Source organism: Mercenaria mercenaria, chromosome 9, assembly GCF_021730395.1.
Source record: "Mercenaria mercenaria strain notata chromosome 9, MADL_Memer_1, whole genome shotgun sequence".
Taxonomy (NCBI): Eukaryota; Metazoa; Mollusca; class Bivalvia; order Venerida; family Veneridae; genus Mercenaria; species Mercenaria mercenaria.
In genome coordinates this window covers 9498448-9520819 of record NC_069369.1, presented here as the reverse complement: position 1 = coordinate 9520819, position 22372 = coordinate 9498448, and the positions used below count along the sequence as shown (strand labels likewise).

At 34.8% G+C, this 22372-nt stretch overlaps 1 protein-coding gene across 4 annotated transcripts in view; it reads left to right on the top strand.

Annotated features, from left to right (window-relative positions):
* Positions 1–8750, top strand: part of LOC123546441 (tyrosine-protein kinase receptor torso-like) — a 149074-nt gene extending 140324 nt beyond the window's left edge. For all 4 annotated transcript variants that reach the window (XM_053550796.1, XM_045332699.2, XM_045332702.2 and 1 more), the window contains 10 exons: positions 1262–1324; positions 2393–2550; positions 3805–4024; positions 4625–4809; positions 5195–5309; positions 5684–5754; positions 6106–6320; positions 6662–6799; positions 7335–7493; positions 7801–8750. In XM_053550796.1, coding sequence (XP_053406771.1) covers positions 1262–1324; positions 2393–2550; positions 3805–4024; positions 4625–4809; positions 5195–5309; positions 5684–5754; positions 6106–6320; positions 6662–6799; positions 7335–7493; positions 7801–8314 — 1838 coding nt within the window. In that variant the 3' untranslated portion in view covers positions 8315–8750. The remainder of the gene's footprint in view (positions 1–1261; positions 1325–2392; positions 2551–3804; positions 4025–4624; positions 4810–5194; positions 5310–5683; positions 5755–6105; positions 6321–6661; positions 6800–7334; positions 7494–7800) is intronic.
* Positions 8751–22372: the final 13622 nt, after the last annotated feature.

Sequence of the window (22372 nt, the reverse complement as noted above, 5' to 3'; positions counted from 1 at the left end):
AGATATTCAGAAAAAAGGTCCAAAATATTTCGTTCAGTAAAATAAAAACCGTTGTAGAATTGTGTATTTCTTTTACCAAATTAATGTTAAAACCTCATTATTGTTTTGAATATGTTGACTTTTGTGGTGTTTCATATACTATTTCCTGCACTGATATGTACTTCGGTACTGTCAGAATATATATTAATATATTCTAACTTTCTACTGCTTACAGTACTTCAGTCTTAATTAATAGAGTTTCTAAAAGTCAAAATGAATTAGTTTTCTTTTCACATCATGTGACCGTTTTACATTTCATTGTTTTCTTCTACGAATAATCATGTTCGGGTTTTCATATCTTTCTAGAAATAGCTACATTAAGAGTCAATGTCAATTTTGTGCCTCGAACATACGAACAGTTCGAAAAATTTAAACCCCCGGACATTTACTTCTTAAGATTTAGACGCATTTACTAGTGATTCTAACACGATCCGATTCATTTTCCTATTAAAGAAGGCAGGAAACAGTGAATTATTATACAACAAGTCACTGTTCTGACGTCACAATTATTACGTCATGGCGTCAAACGGCATAGCGGCGCGCTGGAAAAGAATCCAATTGAAAACGGGCTAATATTTAATGAGTGTCATCAAGGTGTACTTAAAAATCCTTAGTAACGTGTTAGAATCGAAATAATATATCTCATTTAGTGATATGCTCTTGAATAAATCATTGTTTGCCGTTCAGATGCGTATTATTATATCACTCGGGCTGCGCCCTCGTGATATAATTCCTTCGCATCTGAACTCCAAACAATGATTTATTCAACGACAAATCACTGGATGAGATATATTATTTCCTAAATATTTTCACTTTTGGCTGTTAGATCATGAAACGCAATTACATGCAGATCAGACTACGATTTACTGCAAGTGGAAATCAATCTTACGTAGCAAAGATATTTATTATTTGATTCCGGTGATTTGCCATTCCCGTTTGCGAAGATTGATTGCATTTCTTTTCGAAAATCCTTGTAACACTGTAAAGGTGACATCTTTGATATAAATAGATTGAATACAAACACGCTTTTCAAAATTAAGTCGGTAAAGCTTGATATACAAAGTGAAAGTTTTGAATTCATTTAATTTTATCCTGTAGCACAATTTCAAAATATGTTTGTTTTGAAAAATATTAACTTCAGAATCATAATGTCTTATAATGTTACAACATAACATTGTTGACTTACACTTTCAGATATCGATATTTTTGTCTATATTTCCAGGTCTTTATACTCCAGAGGAAACTGGTACTGAAGAGCCAGGCATCCCTCAGCAAACTGAACAAGGTGATAAGACATAAGTAATACCGCGTTTTGGAATATCTGCCATAAAAAATGAACGAAATATTATAAACCAGCTGATATCGTGTACATGTAATATTGGATATTTGCCACAGATATGGCCATTACATCGAGTCCCATATTAGCATATGCATCGGAACTTGTGATACATAAATGCATGTGTAACGCAGCATAATATTACCCAATGGTGACTTTCGTACTATTGTCATATACTTCTATCATCATATTACATATTTTGTCATAAGTAAATCCTTTCAGAAGACTGATAACATCAACGACAAGCTGAGAATGAAGAAAAGTGCATAGATGTATCCGTACATCAAACTACTAGTACTATCTCATGCATGAATCTTTTAGTCGGAACTGCAGGTTACGGTCATCCTTCATATGAAAGGCAACACTACATAACTATACTGCAGAATATCGACATTCTGCGAGTTCATTTGAGAACATTTGTAACAGATAATTCGACGTCACATATGATGTCAGCATACAAAAGTCAAAACTAGAGTGTTTGTAACTGGAAACTGTTATTGTCTATTGTAGAACTGCGTACAGTAAACTGTTGCCATTCACACAATCTTATATACGAGAACATAAGTAATAGATAAATAGGGACGGCAGATGTAAAAGAAATAGGGCGTTTTGCAGATTCGGAGTAAATAGACAAACCATTGTGTCATAACAATATAGTTCAAACATCTTGACTTATATTTATTTTCTTCTTTATATTTGTTTTTTTCTAGTAAATGCGAATGGATATTTATGGATATCTACCATTTAATATACACTCGTTGAATGACTGGCCGGTCAAAGACACCAAGTCATTCAATTAGTGTCTTATTACATAGATTCAGAGTTCGCAATTTTTCTTCATGTGTTTACTTGCTTGTTTAGTGTTGAATTACAAATCGGACAATAGCACAAGCTATGGACCGGTGACATACATAATGAGTCATCAGATATCGCGTTTCTTCTTTATAGCTGCAGATTATCTATTACCCAGTCATGTCAATGGATATTATTTATCCTTATAATTTGTCATGATTTTAGATTCTTCGAGCGGTCTGAGTGTAACGGAGATTCTGTCTGTGGTACTGGTACCTGTAGTCCTGTTTGTCATCCTCATCTTTGCCATTGGGTTTATCATCGCCAAGCGGAGAAGAAAGTACAAGAAATATCCTTCACAGAGACGGTTTGGTCCTGTTGAGGTACAGTACGCTGACTGGCAGACGTGATAAAAGCCAACGCTTTTTGTAATTAAGAAATAATAAGTTCCCAAACGCGGTTTATCGTAGAATAACCCGAGTTTTGAGTTCGGCCTTCGTGATATATTGTTTCGCATAAAAACTCAAAACTCGGGTTATTCTACGATAGATCACACTTGGGAACTTATTATTTCGATTCTAACACGACATACTAGCATCAAAAATGGTAACTACTTTTTACGACCGTGCTACGCACATGGATCGGATGACGTCATTGCACGCGAGTGGTATATTGCAAATAACCCGAGATAGATTTTGCTCTACATGTATGTAGGTTATTTGCTGGTCGAGTTAGAATATTATTTATATTTAGATCTTACAAAATAACGAAATAACGGTGCTGCAGATTTGTTTTCTGTAACTGACATCTTCCATACATGTATCAAATAAGGATAGCGAAATACATTTTAAGACGTGTTGTCTGAAGTCATTACATCAAGGAGTGTATTTGCATAGCCCGAGCATCCAACCTGCTACCTACCTATGTATAGCTGCGACTTGTCGATATTATTAGGTTATTTAACATTGTTCTGTACAATACGGAGATATATTTGGACGAGTACCCAGCTGAGAAAACCATGTTGGACGATCCGCTAGGCGAGTCCAATATGGTTTTCCCAGCTGGGTTCGAGTCCAAATATATCTCGTATTGTACAGTTCAATGTTAAATAACCTTTTTATTCTATATCAGTTTTATTTTAGTTTAAATTAAAGATGATTCACTGAATATTGTACATGTATTTCTGCCCTCCTGATTTCAAGACGCATAATCAAACTCTGTACATAGAGCGTCCAAATACGGAAAAGCACAGTTTTTTTGTTCGCACGTGCGTCCAATAAGGTAATATATTGTACGGTCACGTGTTGCAAATGAACGTTCACGATTGGATAGAAATAGAATGAATATTAGTATATGTTCTTCCTACTGGCTAACCTGGCTGCTGCTCAAATACAACAATACAGCATATTAAGAAGATGATGACTTTCCTAGACAATTCATAGTTTTTTTAATTTACCGACATTAAAACAAAGGTCAATAGGTTGTACATTGTACTAAAATAAAAACTTTATCAGTTTTATACGTATTGGATTTACTGATTACATGCTACTCGGTTTCCACATGTATGTATGTAACATACGTCATTATCATATACGAACAGCACCTTTAAAGAAAATATATATATCTTTGTTACTCAGGAAATGAATCCTATATATGACGGAATGGCTTTGAACATTGATAGTACAAAGGCAGCACAATTTGCAATGGATGGCTATGAGATAGATTACTCCTGCCTGGATTTTATCTCTGTCATCGGGGAAGGAGCTTTTGGTAAGGTCGTCAAAGCAGAATATTACCCAAATCCAAGTGACAGGGGAAATCAGCAGGGCAAGATTGTTGCTGTGAAAATGCTTAGAGGTAAAATCATTTCTGCATTCATTAGCATGAAATTTGGCGAGAACAAAAAGTATATAATTCTAATACACGATTAGTCATATTTTGACATGACCCAGGATTGCGGCTGTTTAAATGATTAGAGCTAAAAATCAGTACTACTTTCAGTTCTGTGATTTTTGGCGTGTACAAAATGTATTTATTTCGAATACAGTTATATTCCAACAAGGTTCTAAGATTTTAAAATTGTTATTGCACTGGCAGAAATTAACTTTGCTTCATGTTAACATAATATTTATGGAATCGTAAAACAGGATTCAAATTGAAACCTGATTGAAATTTATTTACGCCGTTATTTGCATACATGTTTGTGTTGCTTGTACGCTTGTCCTGACTAATATACACGTTTATTTCTGCAATAGACATGATTACATTCTATGCTTATGCCTACATGAAAGTTTGAAATATTTCATAAAATGGAGTCTTTCAAGGTGAGGCATAGCATATACCTGTATATAAAGCACATTACCTAAGGGTGAATAAACTTAGTTTAAGGACAGATAAAGTCAGTATAAGTTTCTTTATCATAAACTAGCTTAAATGAAACTGCTACTTACATTTTAGATTTTTATACCGGTGATGAGTCCAGAAATTTTCTGCTAGAGATACAGGCTATGAAGAATCTAGGACATTATCCCTACATTGTAAGCATTATTGGATGTTGCCTAACAGGACCGAAATTGTGCCTCATTATGGATTACTGTGCCTTAGGGGACCTCAGAAACTATCTCAGGAAATACAGAGAAAAGGTGAGTTGTTTCCCTTACATTGTACAGTCTTTGTGATGTACTATCGTTTAAAAATAAACTGAGCTACTAGCTCAATATTTTGAAAAGAAAAATGAAACGACATCAAATCATAGAAAGAAAGAGGTGTTTTACATGAAAACTGTGCAGAATATAAAACATGTATATTACGCTACAAAACAATTGTCAGTTTACTAATATATGAACTGAATTCCGGGAAGCGATGTCCTAATATTTTCAAAGTATGAGAACTCGTTAGTTTTGAAGCACATGCTTTATTAACGTCACAATTGGTGCTCTATTTACCCTTTTTGATTATATTCTGTGAACAAGGAATAAATTTTTGCCCCTGAATGTATGTAGAGTAAGCTATCGTATATTTTCTCAGCTGATGTACTCTATGTCCTCACCATATGGCCTGATGACAAAAGCGCCGAACTGCTATATGCAAGACCAAATGTTTCGGCCAGAGAAGCAGACCAGTGACGGTAGTGGAAATTCAGGTAGTGATACATACATTTATGTTATCATTTCACAATTTTTTTGTCATTCATTTCGTTGGCTAAAGATCATGATAAAATATAATATTGTATACAATGATTGTCTTATACATATACTTCCAATGCGTAATATTGAGTTAGTTTGGAGTTGTCTGGAAAAACACAAATGTTTTCATGATGTGCTTTCATTTGATATCAGGTTAAAACTGCTCATTACACAGGACATGAGTTATTATAATTAGATACATTTCCTGGTAAAGAAATACACAAGCTTGCAGCGTGCACGTATATTAATCATGGTTACAGAAATGGCGAAATAAGACAAAAGAAATTGTTTATTATTGGTAATTAAAGCTATAATGGCATTTTCCTTTAAGATCTGAGCGAAGCTGCTGACGTTTCAGAAGCACAGTTGCTTTCGTATGCAAGACAGGTTACAATGGGAATGGTATGTTTAAAACAATTAATATAGAACAGTTGCTAGTATCATTATTCAACAAGGATTCAGTTTCTAGTACTTTTGATAATCTATACATTTTATAGAAGAATAATATTAGCTGTTTCATTTTTTGTTGATCTGCACGAGTTTTAACTACATATCATTCTGACAGCCGATTGAGTTTACGAAAAGAATTATAAGAGTGTTGTGTTAATATTTATTTTCTTGAATAAAAGAATACGGCAAGCTGTTAGTAACAAAGAGTAACTGTATCATTCACTGAAAAAAAAGTTAAAAAGCGAGTAAAGTCTGACACTTATAAACGGTTTTCCCTAACATGATGTCATTTGCATATTTCAGGAATTTCTTGAACAGAGGAAGTTTGTTCACCGCGACCTAGCTGCAAGAAATATATTACTGTATGACCACCGGCATGCAAAAATCTCTGATTTTGGTCTGACACGCGACGTGTATGAAACCAATGTATATCAACCCACATCAGCCAGAAAATTGCCTTATAAATGGATGGCAATTGAGTCTTTATTTAGTCAAAGGTTTACTGTAAAGAGTGATGTGTGAGTACTGATAATATATCTTTTTCGTTTTTAGTAAATGAAATGGAACTTAAAGCTTTTGCAGACCTTTTGATAACAACGGATAACAGTATAATTTCTTTGATATTGTAATGCAGTATACACTTTCTCTCTTCAATTATTTAAAGAAAACTTGAATGAATTCCTGGAAAGTTAACTGAAAATATATAACAGATATGTCATGTGAACCAAACATTATGTATAACACAAAAGTATCATGTTAATGTAAGCTAATAACACGTTCATCTTTATATTAACTTAAGTATTACATGAATAATTAGTTATGATAATGATTTAGTCAAACACTTATGTTTCTATTTCAGCTGGTCATTTGGAATCGTGTTGTGGGAGATCGTTACCCTTGGTGGGTCTCCGTATCCCAGCATTCCTCTCAAAGACTTGTACGGACTACTCAACGATGGTTACAGGATGGAGAAGCCCGAAAATTGTAGTACTAAAATGTAAGAAACGGGATTTCCATTACGTGCATCAATAATAATTGTATATAATGCATGATAAGAATGGGATAAAAATTGCCTTATGCTATTTATTTTTTAACTTTGCAGGTTTGTCCAGGCTCGAATATACCTTTTTCAATAAACTGTTCCTCACAGTCTTCATCAGTATATCACATGGAATGGAATGCAGAAATAACCCAGACTTTAAAATAATGCAAACAACCTTTTGACGGAACCTTCTAGAAAACCGCAAGCTATAAATAAAGTATGACATACATGATGTCTCAACACTAGAACAGTCTTTACAGTAAACAGATAGTCATCAATATAAAAGAAATGATAATAAATAGAAGCATAATGGGGAATGACATGTACATAACACACTGCACATAACACACTGTACATAACACACTGTACATAATACATTACATTAATTATGCTAATTTGGGTGGGGAAGGGAGGGGCGTTTTGTTTTTAATATCATGACCAAGGAAACATTATAATTATGTTGTATTATATAATTCAATTTGTTCTGTAGATATCAAATCATGCTATCATGCTGGCACCCCAATCCGCATAGCAGACCAACTTTTAGTCAGTTGAGGCAAGAATTGGAGAAATTGTTAGAAGAAACCATGTCCTATATCGATCTGTCGGTAGAAGTTAGTGAAGATTATTTCAATGAGTCGACAAATGAGTATGTCCTGTTTCACAAATTCTTTATAATTCTGTAAAGGAAAAAATAAAGTTAAAAATCTGGATTAAGTTTAATAGTGAATACGTGGGAGGTAGTCAGTCACTAAGCAACTCTGTATCCCTTTTAGGGGATCAAAAAGCAACACAATTGGAAAAAGGATAATTATATTATTTTCGAAGTTTTTAGAGCGCTGAGTACATTCATTTTTATTCTGTTCAGAAATCTGCTGTGTTGTTGCAGTTATGCAGACGATATCAACCATAGGCTATTTTATTCGTATTCATGTAATGTTATTATTTGTACACAGGTCAAATGTTGTTGGATATCAAACGTCAGATTCTAAAGATACAGTGTTGGAGATGGATGCTGATAAAAGTCCTGAGTTCACGGAAAACCAGAAACTTTTCGTAGATATACATAAACAACCGAAATCTATTGATACACTTCATGAAAGTAATGCTGGAAACGACATGTCAGAGGAAAGGATGCTATACAATGATTCAGATTATCTAGAAAGCACGCTAAATAGAACATGTGATTTTTGTGGCGAAGAAAGACCGCTTCTTAGTGGAAATCAGCCAAACAAAATTGTGGATTGTAAAAAGTGCATATTGTGCTCTAATGATAATATGACAACGTCTGTTGATTCATTGAAAGGGAAGCCATGCCATTTGGTGAAGTCAGTTTTCCAAGACAGTTTACGAAGCTTGCTTGACAATGTTGCTAATGAAAGCACATTTTCAAAACCCTCATCAAAGAAGCTATGTGTAAGTCTGACAGACATAAATGATGACAAAGACATACACTCGACATCTTTGTAACGCTCATATAATAAATCATTCCACGACAAAAAATAAACATAATTTATTTCTTATATTTTGGACATTGCATGAGCATGCAAATGATTGACGGTCCGGACGAAATGGCCCATTGGAAAGTCATTCATATTGTGTACCAAAAATTATTTTCTTTATTTCCTTTCAGATTACACAGATAAACTCAAGAATTCGTTATTGCATATACAATAATACAACATTCAGTATTAACACATCCATAAAGACAGAAGTTCATAAACAGCAGAGTAATACAGGATGTAGATTATTTTTAGAATAGCCGTAGTAATAAAATAGGTTACCATGATTTACAGACATCCATATATGAGCCGTGCCATGGGAAAACCAACATAGTGGGTATGCGACCAGCATGGATCCAGACCAGCCTGCGCATTCGCGCAGTCTGGTCAGGATCCATGCTGTTCGCTAATAGTTTCTCCAATTTCAATAGGCTTTAAAAGCGAACCTGACCAGACTGCGCGGATGCGCAGTCTGGTCTGGATCCATGCTGGTCGCAAACCCACTATGTTGGTTTTCTCATGGCACGGCTCATATATTTATCCTGATTATGAATATTGTAACATGTTTCCTTCGGTCTTTAGCTCGACTATTCAAAGGATATGCAGAGCTATTGCACCAATCTTTTCGTTGGCGTCTGCCTCGGCGTTTGCATCATTAATTTCATCGATTCTGGTGTCACAATTTGGTAATGTTTTTGTATATAAGCTGGTAACTCAGAAACCGCTACTGAAAACTGATTATATTTTTGCATACTTTTTCATTGTGTAAATTCGATATGCAGTGCACAGTTTGCTATTTTATGCATTTTGGTCAAGTAATGTCATGCACAGGTTCTCTGACTATACTTGCATTCCTTGCGGCTTTTCAGACATAGAAATGTTATGTAAAGAATCTGTACGTAAGCTGGTATCTCTGTAAAACCACCAGTGAGAATAGATTAAAACTTCAAAAATGAAATGATATGACATGCAGAATAACTTATTTGCCTTTATAGAAAGTTTTGTCCAATTTTCAAGAGTTTTATGTTGATAGAATAATTATCTGATTTTGCATCATAATAGAGAAACTTTTGATACGCTTTTTAATGCTCTTTATGTCTATGTTTTATTGTCTTAATTGCCTACGATTTGAATAGTCGAACATTGCTGCCGTCAAACAATATCTTGCTCATGTATACTAGTGCTGCTGTACTTGTTATATATTTCTTGTATTCTTTGCCGAACAATTGTTTCAAGGTGCCTTGGTATTTGTTCTACTGCTCAATTTACGATTGCAAAATTTTAAAGTTAACAAAGTTTTAAATCATAACGGAATGCATATATATGTGTGAATTAATTCAAGCATCAATGTCATATATGTATCAGATTATAATAACAAAGCAAGTAAATAATTGTCCCGGGACTACGGTAGATTACTTGTGTTCGTATTTCTATAATGTTAAGTTTCTGGAACCGACTTGAGAAATTTTGTTTACGACAATACAACCGTATTAAAGATTGCTTTAGTACCAATTAATGTTTTTCAACGCATTCTATAAATCCGTTCTACATGCAACATGTAGCAATATAAAATGAGCTTATAATAGACATTCTGTAGAATGTACTTGTTAAGTAATGCATTGTGAACAATTGTAAAAGTTCTGTTCTTGCATTCATCGAGGGACATAGTTTATTTTTTACAGATATGTTTTGATATTATGTATTTCATCCCTTATTCTCAAGTGTTGCTTCATAATTTTGTGCGTACTGATTAAGATGATAAGGTCATCTTATTCAGACTCCCATACAGAGTTGTCGTTCTTCCACTTCCGGTCTGAAGCGTTCACCTCAGTGAACATCTAAGCCTGGTTTAGATCCTGAATAAAACTGAAATTCTTAGGGACACATCAATATACTTGCGTCTGTCAAATAAGACATTACTTTAGTCCTAGCAACATGTAATATGCCGAGAAAATCGTAAATCTATGAAAATCTTAAATATATCTTCCGAACACTTTTCAGTGAGGTCATCTTTGGCAGCTCCAGTTTTGTAGAGAACTGCTAGTTTTGATATTTTTCATCCTGCAGTCTGTATAATATTCGCCACTTATAATATATAATGTATAGAAGAACCATGTTTAAATACATGTATAACGAAACAATACCAAAGATTATACGCCTGTGGAAAAATTTCACGAGGGCGTATAACTGATTCGTGTTGTTAAGGTATATCAAAACATGGTTCTGCAATATATCATTTCGATTCTGATATGTTTTACGTAATAAGGAAGCACTTTGTATTGCGCAAAATGTATTGGGTCGACGTAAAGTTGACGCCTAGCCATATTTTACAGTGTTAAAATATAGGATATAACACGTCACTTGGAATAACGTAGGAGTTCGTAGACCACTAGTGAGTTATTCTGCCTAATAACATATATCAAGGGTAAAACTCGGTCATGAACGACAACTCTTGTGAAATATATCGCTTATGATTTGTGCTGACCGGTGTAAAACATAGTCCTGCTTGGTCGTTGCCAATTTAACGCTTGCTAAATTATTGCCCTCCTTTGAACGGAATGTAGAAATAAAGAATTTATATTTGTAAAGCTCTATCACTTAAATGTTTTATAGTTTGATATTGCGTTGTTTATTATTTATCCAATTAAAACCGGTGATTCCTATATACATATGAATAAATAAGTTATTTATAGATTTTGCCTGTCGCATTGTGCTCATGTTATACATACTTAGTTTCCCATTCAGTGACTAGACTAGAGGTGGTATCATTGAAGAGATTACGTAGTTGGACAAACAGCTTGTCAAGACATTTATCTAGTAGTGCTTTTTAGAATCACTGCAATGAGTTCTTAATTTTCAGCAAAAGGGAAGTGAAGATTATTGTCTGAATCCCAAATGTGGTCTGAAATATCAAAACCGGTGTATAATGCTTTATTTACATTCAAATTAAATTGAAATACCATGCTGATTAAGCAGATAATTGCAGATATATTCATTAGTTTTAAATTTTTGCATTCATAAATTTAAGTTTTTCAAAGTCTTCATTATTACATATCAGTATTATATATTGTTTAATTCTTTAATTTGAAATTGTTAAATGACTGTTAAGAATGAAATGAAACGCTCATATTATGTATATAAAATATTTATAAAATAAAGAGAAAAAGCTGTATGTTTTATCTGTATTATATCATCTGGTAAGTATGGAAATCGAATCTGTATTATTGAGTCAGTGCACTTACGTTTAAAACAACGACGTGGAAATACAGCACGGCTATGGAGTATGTGCACATTTTGGAAACAGTTTCATTCATCATACTTAATATATTATACAAAAATAGTTTAAAATACACAATGCTAGTAAATAGCCCTTGTTCATCAACAATTTCAGTTACGATATATGAAAAACTGTCAAATTGTGCACCATTAGCCTGAACATGATGACAGGCTATATATGTCAGCTGTACTTTAAAAATGAGGGCATATTCCACAAAGGGTATTACATTCAACAAATGGAACCTGTTTATTGTATCAGAAAATTGCCGTTCTGTTTATCTGAGCCAGTCGTGAAATAGATAGTAGCAGCACTGTTCCCTTGGTGATGTACATAGGCACAAGATCACAGTTATTTGCCATTGGTTGACAATAAGGAAGTGGTTACGCGGAAAATAGTTCCTCTGTTTGATGGTGAATATTGATTTTTGTAGTAAAAGACCTGCAATAAATTGCATAATTGAATAGAAGAGATATGAAGTAGTAGGCACAAGTACAATTTGACAAAATGGGAATGTCAGAATATGCATCACATGACTTTTTGATAGGGCCTGTTTTGCCTGTTTGCGGCCATCTAGAGAGTATTCTTCATACGCATGTGATTTGGGTCAAAATGGTGGGAAAATTAAGAGCCCGTCAACCCCATGTTTATTGTGGCTGGAATTGTTTCTCTTGAATAATTCTGTTAAGTTCAGGTATTTTTAGGGATTTGGAATGCATGCAAAATTGCAATAGTGTCCAGTGTCTTTATAGAGCATATAGTAAAAATAACTGTGGTCTTGAGTCTGATCTACTGATATATAACAGAAAGTCAATTGTCAATATTTATTTTATTTTTCATTCTACATGGCTGTAATTTTGACAGTGAATAGGTGGTAAGCATAGGAATCTGGTAAATATTTGGATTAATCATTATTTGTGCTGAAATTGCTTCAGTCTGGGTAAAAAGTATACATGCACTTGAAAAAGTGAAACATCCTACTATTAGTTTACATATTTCTGGAAAGTTTCTATTTGCAAGTTTTCATACATGAAATCCATTTTTATAAGTTCTATGTTTGAAACCGGTATGCAGAAATCAAAATGGTGTATTACTAATGCTTCGATGTGATATTTTCTTGATTTTGTTTAGAAATTTAAGTCTGTCGAGGAAATCTGACCTAGAGTCGGATTTGTATTTTTTTCTCTTCTTGTTTACATGAAACTGCTCTTTTGGTTACTTGAATTCACATAGTACACACTGACTGAATAGACATAATCTGTGTAAAAAAATCAGTTCAGTGACTTGAAAAATGAACAGATTGGGCCTGAATTTGGCATATTTTAATTGACTCTGAGGGGAAAACAGGCAGGTTTTCACACTCTAGACTTGCATATTGGCTGCCTTAACCCTTAATTGAGTATAAATCATCATATCTGAGGTCCTGAATTGTATTATTACTTATTCCGTTGGATTTCTTACATTTTTAGTATCCGAAAACCTGAAATGAGAGCGCTCGGACAATGAGAAGTTTGAGGCACAGTTGTGGATTGGCCGCCTTTGTATACGTAAGTCTACAACTTCTCAGATTTGACCGAAGACAATTGTTCTGTGTTGTGTATAGGTAAATAATTCCTTTGTAGATGTTTTAATCAAAATCAGATGCTTTTCTGTGATATTGTAAAATTTAATAGACTTCGTTAAATGGCAATGCCAAGCGAAAAAAAGCTAGACATTAGAATTATAGTAGAATAACATTTTTTTTCAGCCAGTTTTGCCATAATTTCTACTTTCTGAAGCAAGTTTGGAAGTGAAATTACATTTATAATCAGTTCCCATAACATTTGACAGAATTTTGTTCGTAATAGTTGGTTCAGTAAGCTGTATTTCCAGTGAAAATATTCAGCTCAGATTTTTAGCTAATTTTACCTGATAACAGTAACATTTCTTCAGATCTAGAAGTCAGTAAGGCAAGGATGCTTTGTGATTGATAGTTTTATTTTTTAACCTGTATGTTATGGCACAGTTTACATATGTAAGACTTGGTTTTGAGGTTTTATATTACATTTTGGCAGCTTCAGTGTGGGGACAGGAGATTTTGATATAAATTTTCATGCAAATGATGCTATGAAGGGCACTTTTTTTACATTTTACATTTTGTTTGCAGTCGGATTGTTTTGAGACTCATTTTGTAGATACAGGCAATCATTTAAACTGATCAAGTATTCAATCTGAGATAGTACGACCAGCTTGAATCCTTTTTCAGATATTGTTCGGCCGCAGGCCGTCGGCCTCAGACAAATGGCTGGACCAATGGCACAGATGGTATAAGGACATGACACTAGTCACTGAAAAAACAAGATCACAGTTATTTGCCCTTGGTTGACCACAATAAGGAAGTGGTTACGCGGAAAATAGTTCCTCTGTTTGATGGTGAATATTGATGAATTTATAAGTGAAATACCTGCAATAAATGGCATAATTGAATAGAAGAGATATGAAATAGTAGGTACATGTACAATTTGACAGAATGAGAATGTCAGAATATGCATAACATGACTTTTTGATAGGGCCTGTTTTGCCTGTTTGTGGCCATCTAGACAGAAATTCTTCATAGTTACGCATGTGCTTTGGTTCAAAATGGTGGAAAACCCCATGTTTATTGTGGCTGGAATATTTTCTCTTGAATAGTTCTGTTGAGTTCAGGTATTTCAAGGGGGTTTGGAATGCATGCAAAATTGCAATAGTATACAGTATCTATAGAGAACATATAGTAAAAATAACTGTGGTCTTATGCCAGATCTTGCTCAGTGTCTAGGGTATAATAGATGTTAATTACACCGGCTGGCGGGAGTGATACCGGATATTATCAACGTGAGGAAAATAGCGTAGTAGCGCGGTATCACTTTTCGAAATCTGACAATATCACATATCACGCGAGTAGGCCTGCGTTAATTGCTATATTTTACCAAAAATTAAATCTTGAGACAAATATCAAGCGAAAAAGCAGCAAGAATCTTCCATTGCGACTTCGTTTTCTTCGAAATGGAAGATCTCATTAGTTTATAAGCGTCTCAGTTGCCTTAATAACTCACTTGAACGCTTGTGAGCATGGGATTTTGGGAACGAATGGGTGTTATTAAAACAAGAGCACAGCCTTGCGGGTGCTGACGCTCATCTGATTTTTTGTAGAATAGAAATATTGTCCTACCCATGATTTTCTAAGTCTAAAAAGGGCCATCATTCTTGCAAAAAGCAGAATAGAGTTACGTTTCTTGAAGTACAGCGTCCGCTTATGATGATGAAAAACTGTTGCAAGTTATAAAGTAATAGCTTTTATAGTTTATGAGAAAAGCTGACTTAAACATAATACTCAACCAAGAAAACTGATTTTCTAAGTTCAAAAGGGGCAATAATTATTGCAAAAAGCAGGATGGACTTATGTTTCTTGATGTACAGTGTCAACTTATGATGGTGAACAAGTGTTGCAAGTTTCAATGCAATAGCTTTGATAGTTAAAAAGAAAAAGTTGACCTAAACATAAAACTTAACCAAGAAATCTGATATTTTCTAAGACCAAAAGGGGCCATAAATCTTGCAAAAAGCAGGATGGAGTTATGTTTCTTGATGAACATGGTCAGCTTATGAGGGTCAACAAGTGTTGCAAGTTTTAAAGCAATACCTTTGATAGTTTAGGAGAAAAGCTGACCTAAACATAAAAAACAAGGAAGAATATCCAACAGGGAAAGCTACGTTCAAAAAACGCAGCCTCCCCAAAGATACACACGAACAACTCTTGCACACCGTACACAAACATGAACACAAAAGGACAAAACAAACAAATACAGGAACACAGTGGGACACCGCTTTGGAACGGTCAGTGGCAAAACCACCACTGGGGAGCTTAAACCGGTTTATGGTGCACCTAACATCACTCTTACCCCCACCATGTTCCAAATTCACAAACAGTGTAAATAAAAGTAATCCCCTCCAGTTGAAACCCTAACATTCGTAAAGGCAACAGAAGGTATGTAATGTAAAACACAAAGATGCCTTTGTAGCTATAATTATAAAAATGCAATCCTTAAGAACCTAAAACGCATGTACTTAATGCCTTTGCAGAAGACAGAGTCACGGGACAGTATAAATAAAAGTAATCCCCGCCAGGTGAATCTCTTAACATCAAATGGAAACAAAAGTCATAGCATGTAAAACACAAAAAAAAAATGCTCGTGTATGATTTTACTAAAGCAACCTTAAGAACCAAAAACGAATGTACTCAATGCCTTTATAGAAGACAGAGCATCAAGAGAAACACCCCTAAGGGCCCGACGAAACAGGCCAGAAGACAAAAATCAGAACAGTTTAGTCCTGGTGGGATTTAAAAACTGCTTATCACAGTCCTCCCCCTCTACCGTCAGACACAGTCAGAGGGAAGTTTAGTGTCTAACTGTAAACGGGTTAACACTAAACATGTGGTGTCTCAAAACAGTTGGGTCAAATCTTTTAATAAAACGTTTTATAATTTTAAGGTCAGATTACAGATAAAATACCTTCGGCTAATATTTTGCTATTTCAACTTCTACCTGTAACTATTGCTTTTTCTTTGGATTGAGACTATCCATAAAACTTTTCTGAAAATTAGTTAGAAAAAATTATTACATAGTTGTCAATATATTAAAGAAACATTATTACAGACTAGTTATTAAATGTTTATTTTCGATATTACAGTTTTCAGGAAAAGCCTACCATCTTCGAATTATACGTTGGGCGGTCGTGTTAATTATTAGGTTGCATTCTACGCTTCCAAAGGATCTTTTTACAGATTTTATTATGTTTATACATGTAGAAAGGTCCTCTGACATTTTATAATAACAAATAATATATGACTATATTTAGGTGGTTCCACGTTTTGAATTTCCGGTGAATGACAAAAAACACAGAATATTCAGTTCTTTCAAAAAATAGTTATGTTATGTTTCAACAAAATGGTTTCCTTTTCCCACCAGACAGGAACAATTCTTGTATCTTAATATCAAGGTTTGTTACCTTTATTACAATGCGCTAAAACAATAGAAATTCCGTGACTTAAGTGAGCTCAACAAAGCAATTTCAAGCACAAATATTGATGTTGAATGTAAAGAGTTACACACTACAATGTCCTACCAAGATACAAAAACAATGCATATGCAGAATGTAGAGATAAAAATAATTTTGACAGATCGTGAAAACTAATGACTCATTACCTAATTAAAAGTTTGCTGTTATTTCTACCTTCCAAATAGATTTTCTTGAAATGGTTTTTCTATATTGTAGCTTTCAACTCAAATTTAAACAATAAAATAATATATTGTTACCTATCTGTCGTTTTGTATATCCAAATCACGTAAGAAAAACAACAAGTAAGAATATCCAACAGGGAAAGGCACGTTCAAAAAACGCAGCCTCCATAAAGACACACACGAACAACTCTTGCACACCATACACAAATATGAACACAAAAGGACAAAAAAAAACAAATACAGGAACACAGTGGGACACCGCCTTGGAACGGTCAGTGGCAATCCCACCACTTGGGAGCTTAAACCGGTTTATGGTGCACCTAACCTCACTTTTACCCTCACCATAAAACTTATCCAAGAAAACTGATTTTCTAAGTCCAAAAGGGGCAATGATTATTGCAAAAAGCAGGATGGATTTACGCTTCTTGCTGTACAGGGTCAGCTTATGATGGTGAACAAGTGTTCCAAGTTTCAAAGCAATAGCTTTCATAGTTTAGGAGAAAAGCTGACCTAAACATAAAACTTAACCAAGAAATCTGATTTTCTAAGTCCAAAAGGGACAATAATTCTTGCAAATAGCAGGATAGAGTTACAATTCTTGATGTACAGGGTCAGCTTATGATGGTTAACAAGTGTTGCAGGTTTCAAAGCAATACCTTTGATAGTTTAGGAGAAAAGTTGACCTAAACATAAAACTTAACCAAGAAATCTGATATTTTCTAAGTCCAAAAGGGGCCATAATTCTTGCAAAAAGCAGGATGGAGTTATGTATCTTGCTGTACAGGGTCAGCTATTGATGGTGAACAAGTGTTCCAAGTTTCAAAGCAATACCTTTGATAGTTTAGGAGAAAAGCTGACCTAAACATAAAACTTAACCAGGCAACGCCGACGCCGACACCGACCAAGTGATAACAATATTCCGCTATATAAACTAGCCGCAAACAATGTGAATCATTTCGAACCTTTCGTGATGCTACATGTTTTCAAAATAGTTTATTGTATGTTGATCTTTGTGTTATCTGCATATCTCATAAACATGGCTTTCTAGGATGTCATATCTGTCTTAAACAGCCAGTCACGAATACTTTAGAGGCACGCCGAAAGCAGATGATTGATCCCGTCCGTTACTTCTGTATTCAGACAGTGCGCAATTCGGATGACCATTGCATATAAGTCAATATAGTATCTTTGTAGCTTTTATACAACTAGATATATTTTCATTTGTAATTTAATCAAAGAAGGCACTGTGGTGTACAAGGAGAGCTGTGGACTCCTAACCCGGAGTTGCGGATTTCGTATCCCGCCAGTGATTTTGAGCGTAATTTCCAATTTCCGTATTACAGTAAAGTCTGTCAGATTATTGTTAAATGGTGACATTTCGAAACAAGTTTATAGCTGTGGTCTTTAGGTGGTTTTTAGCACAGGTTGATTATAAATCGCTATATTTCTTTGTTTTTAGCGCGATTAATGGTTTTTATTTTTATTGTAAAATTAAAATAAACATAATTGATTCATTTAATATACTATTCAATTATTTCCATTTCTGTTTAATGAGGAACGATGCCTGCAAAAAGAAAGAATACATCTTTGTCACACCAAGTTGCTCAAAAACGGAAAGGAAACACTCAAGGCGGAGGAGATGTTCAACCCGTCAACCTGAAAGATGCAGGGATGACGGGTGTAACTGGAGGAGTTGTTCAGCCGGTCAACCAGGAAGGTGCAGGGACGAGCGGATTACCAGGTGTCCAAGCGGCAATCCCGCTACCTTCACAGAATCATCAAGGCGACTTATTTTGTAATTCAGATGGCCTATTATTAGCACATGTGTCAATAACAATTAAACAAAAAATTTGGGATAATCAATATATTGATTTACAAGTTTTGATTAAAAAAGACCCAGGCAATTCTGGAAGTAAGCAAAAAGTACAAGTATTAAATGGGGAAGTGTTTTTGACGACTGTCGAAAATAAGTCTGTTACAAATTTAGAGAAAATAGAGAATTGGTCAGACGCATTTATTGTTTTTATGTCAATTTATATTCAAAAATATCCACATCAGGTTCAAAATCTTTTCCAATATTTAGTAAATATCAGGTATGCAGCATCAAAGCACATAGGTTGGTCAACTTATGATTCAGTATTTAGGTTGAAAATGTCAATTGATATAAATTTAAGATGGGAGACTATTGATCCAGTTCTATGGATGTTACACGTGCAGCCTATACAGAATGTACAAGCACAGTTCAGTCAGAGGAAGTGCTTTAATTTCAATAATAATGGTTTTTGTTCAGACAAGCCATGCCTGTACACTCAAATGCCTCAAATGTTTTGGTGATCATCCTGCGCTATACTGTCAGCATCAGATATCGTCACAATTTTGGGAATGTCCGTTCTCCCAGGCAAGTAGTCCCATTTAGATTTGCACAAGCCCGAAATTCACCAATGAATGGTCTTCTTTTCAGGCCCGACTCACGACATTCGTTCCCACGTCATCAAGGCCCAAGATTTATGGGACCTAGCCAGAACCCCAATTAAAACAACTGTATTAGAAGAAAAATTGGCAAGTTATCAACTTACTAAAGATGCAGTATTTTTATTGGAGGGTTTTTGTTTAGGTTTTAAACTTAATTACGCTGGTCCAAGAATTCCCGTACGTTCAGAGAATTTGTCGTCTGCAGTACAACACAAATCTATATTATCATGTAAATTGTTCGAAGAAAAAGAAGCTGGTAGAATCATAGGCCCGTTTCCTATTCTTCCCCTATCTAACTTGCGCGTCAATCCTGTAGGATTGGTTCCCAAAAGATTAGGTGGCTGGAGATTGATTACAAATCTTTCCCATCCGGAGGGTCTAAGCGTCAATGAATTTATGCACAATGACTTTTGTGAAGTACAATATTCACAGTTCGATAATGCTGTGAATATGCTACAAATAGATTCTAAAAATCAGGTTATTAGGGTACCGCAAGATAAGATAAAAAAAGGCAATTGATCAACTACAGCCATTAATAAGAAATAAAAATAAAATAACATTGAAACAGCTACAATCAGTTGTTGGACTACTGAATTTTATTTGCAAGGTCATACCTACAGGTCATGCATTTTTACGTCGTTTTTATGACGCCATGTCATATGCAAGAAAAAACGTACCATTTTGTAAGAATAACGCAAAATATGAGAGATGATGCTTTGACTTGGCTAATTTTTCTTCAAAAATGCAATGGCACCCGCATATTTAGCGATTTAGACTGGCAAGATGACGATACACTTGAACTATTTACTGATGCTTCGGGCAATAGAAACCTCGGCTGTGGTTGCTATTTCAAAGGTTCATTGGCCGTTTTCAAATGACCATGTCATTGGGAAAGTCACACATATAAGGATATAACTTACCTCGAATTAGTTCCAATTTTGATATCTTTCTTCATTTGGGGCGAAGTTATGCAGAACAAAAAAATTCTTTTGAGATCGGACAACCTTGCCCTTGTTGAGATTATTAATAGGAAATCTTCAAAAAACAAGAATGTTATGCATTTAGTACGAAAACTTATGCTGATGCTCTTGCAAAACAACATTCAAGTTAAATGTAAACATATTGCCGGTAAAAGCAATACAATTGCTGATTCTATTAGTCGATTTCAGTGGGAAAAGCTAAAGGCCTCACTTCCGCAAGACGCGGCTCAAGAGCCATGTCCGATTCCAACTATATGCCTGGAGATCTCCAATCCGAAATAGTACTCTTCTATCAGCATCTCTGTCTGAAAACACCAAAAAGAACTACAATCACTACTTAAATTTCTTCACTGCATTTGCTGCTGAATTTGGGTCAGAAATTTCATTTCCGCCATCAGCCGAAATCTTATCAGAATATATCGCTTACCTATCTCTGCATCAATACTCTTATTCAACAGTTAGCGGTCACATAGCGGCAATAAGCTATGTTAACAAAATTAATGGATATACTGATAACACAAAGAACTTCATGATCATGGCCATGCTTGAAGGTCTACATAGAAAAAGGAAGAGGTGGGATTGTAGACAACCCATCACTCATTCTGTCCTAGAAAAACTTATTAGTGCCCTAAAATTCGTGTGTCGATCTCAGTATGAAGCAATGCTATTTTCCGCCTGCTTTTCGTTGGCATTTATAGCACTTCTTCGCTTAAGTGAATTTGCTCTGCCAAATAAAAACTCAAAAAAATTGTCCTCAGACGCCAAGATATCGTTATTGGCAATGAGATGATAAGACTATATCTAAAGGCAACGAAAACTAATCAAAGGTGTTCGGGTACAGTTTTAGACATTGCGATTGATTCTAAAACCAGTACATACTACGAATATATATCTGTATTTTTATCACATAGAAATAACTGAACCCCTTTTCTGTCATTTCGATGGGGCTCCTTTGACAACATTTCAATTTAATGCTGTGCTAAGAAAAGCTCTTAGACACACTGGTCTAGAAAAAGTTCAAGGCACATTCATTTAGGATAGGGGGTGCTTCGTCAATGTTTATGTCCGATGTGACAATTTCGGAAATAAAATATCGTGGAAGATGGCAATCTAACGCGTATAAATCGTATATCCGATAAGCAGAGCTGGAGTTAGTTGATTTGTAATTTGAATAAAGATTATACTGGACATCAGTTATAAGATATGCCTTATTTTAGTTTAACTGCTTGTGAATGTCCAAGCTTTTGAAAGTTACATTTGAACTGCTGAATTAAGAATTAAGGAGGCGAAAGACAGTTTATGATGCAAAACAAAGTTTGTTTTTTGTTGTTGCTCTTTTTCAAATCTAATTTTTTAAGTTGTCGTATGCTGTAATGTGAAGGCCGGCAACAATTTTTGGCTCTCAAGCTCTCTCTACAAAATTAAATTTCTAGACCTATAGAGCATTCAATGGAGACAGGAATTTCCCTTTATAGTTTCAATATTGTCTTTCAAATTATAATGTATGATTTAGTTGCCATATACTGTAATGTGAATGCCGCAACAAATATTTGGCTTTCAGTTTCTTATGTCTATTAGATTAAAGACATTATGTTAATACTGTTGACAGATTGAAATACCCCGAAACAATATCTTCAGTACATTGATTACAAACGATCTCTCGTCCATTCTTGTTATAAGTACTATGTGTTTTGGCGCTGCATCCTAATGAATATAATTTATGGATAACATTTTATACATGTGCACTATTTTTATCATAAAAGTTACTTTTCAGTGAGATATCCCGAGATCTGGATAGTGGGTGATACGCTCGTCAGAGGGGCACACCAGCAATCCCTATTTCGGCCTGAGGGTCCAAACTTAGGACTCGATAGGTTAGGATACAGAATAAATTGGGAATACATTAGCGGAATGAAGATTTCCGAATTAAGAGAGCCAATAGAATACCTTCTCAATTTTCATGCTCCACCGGTAATGTTGATTATCCACTGTGGTGGGAATGATTTAGGATTAATTGCTACTTTAGAATTGACTTGGAG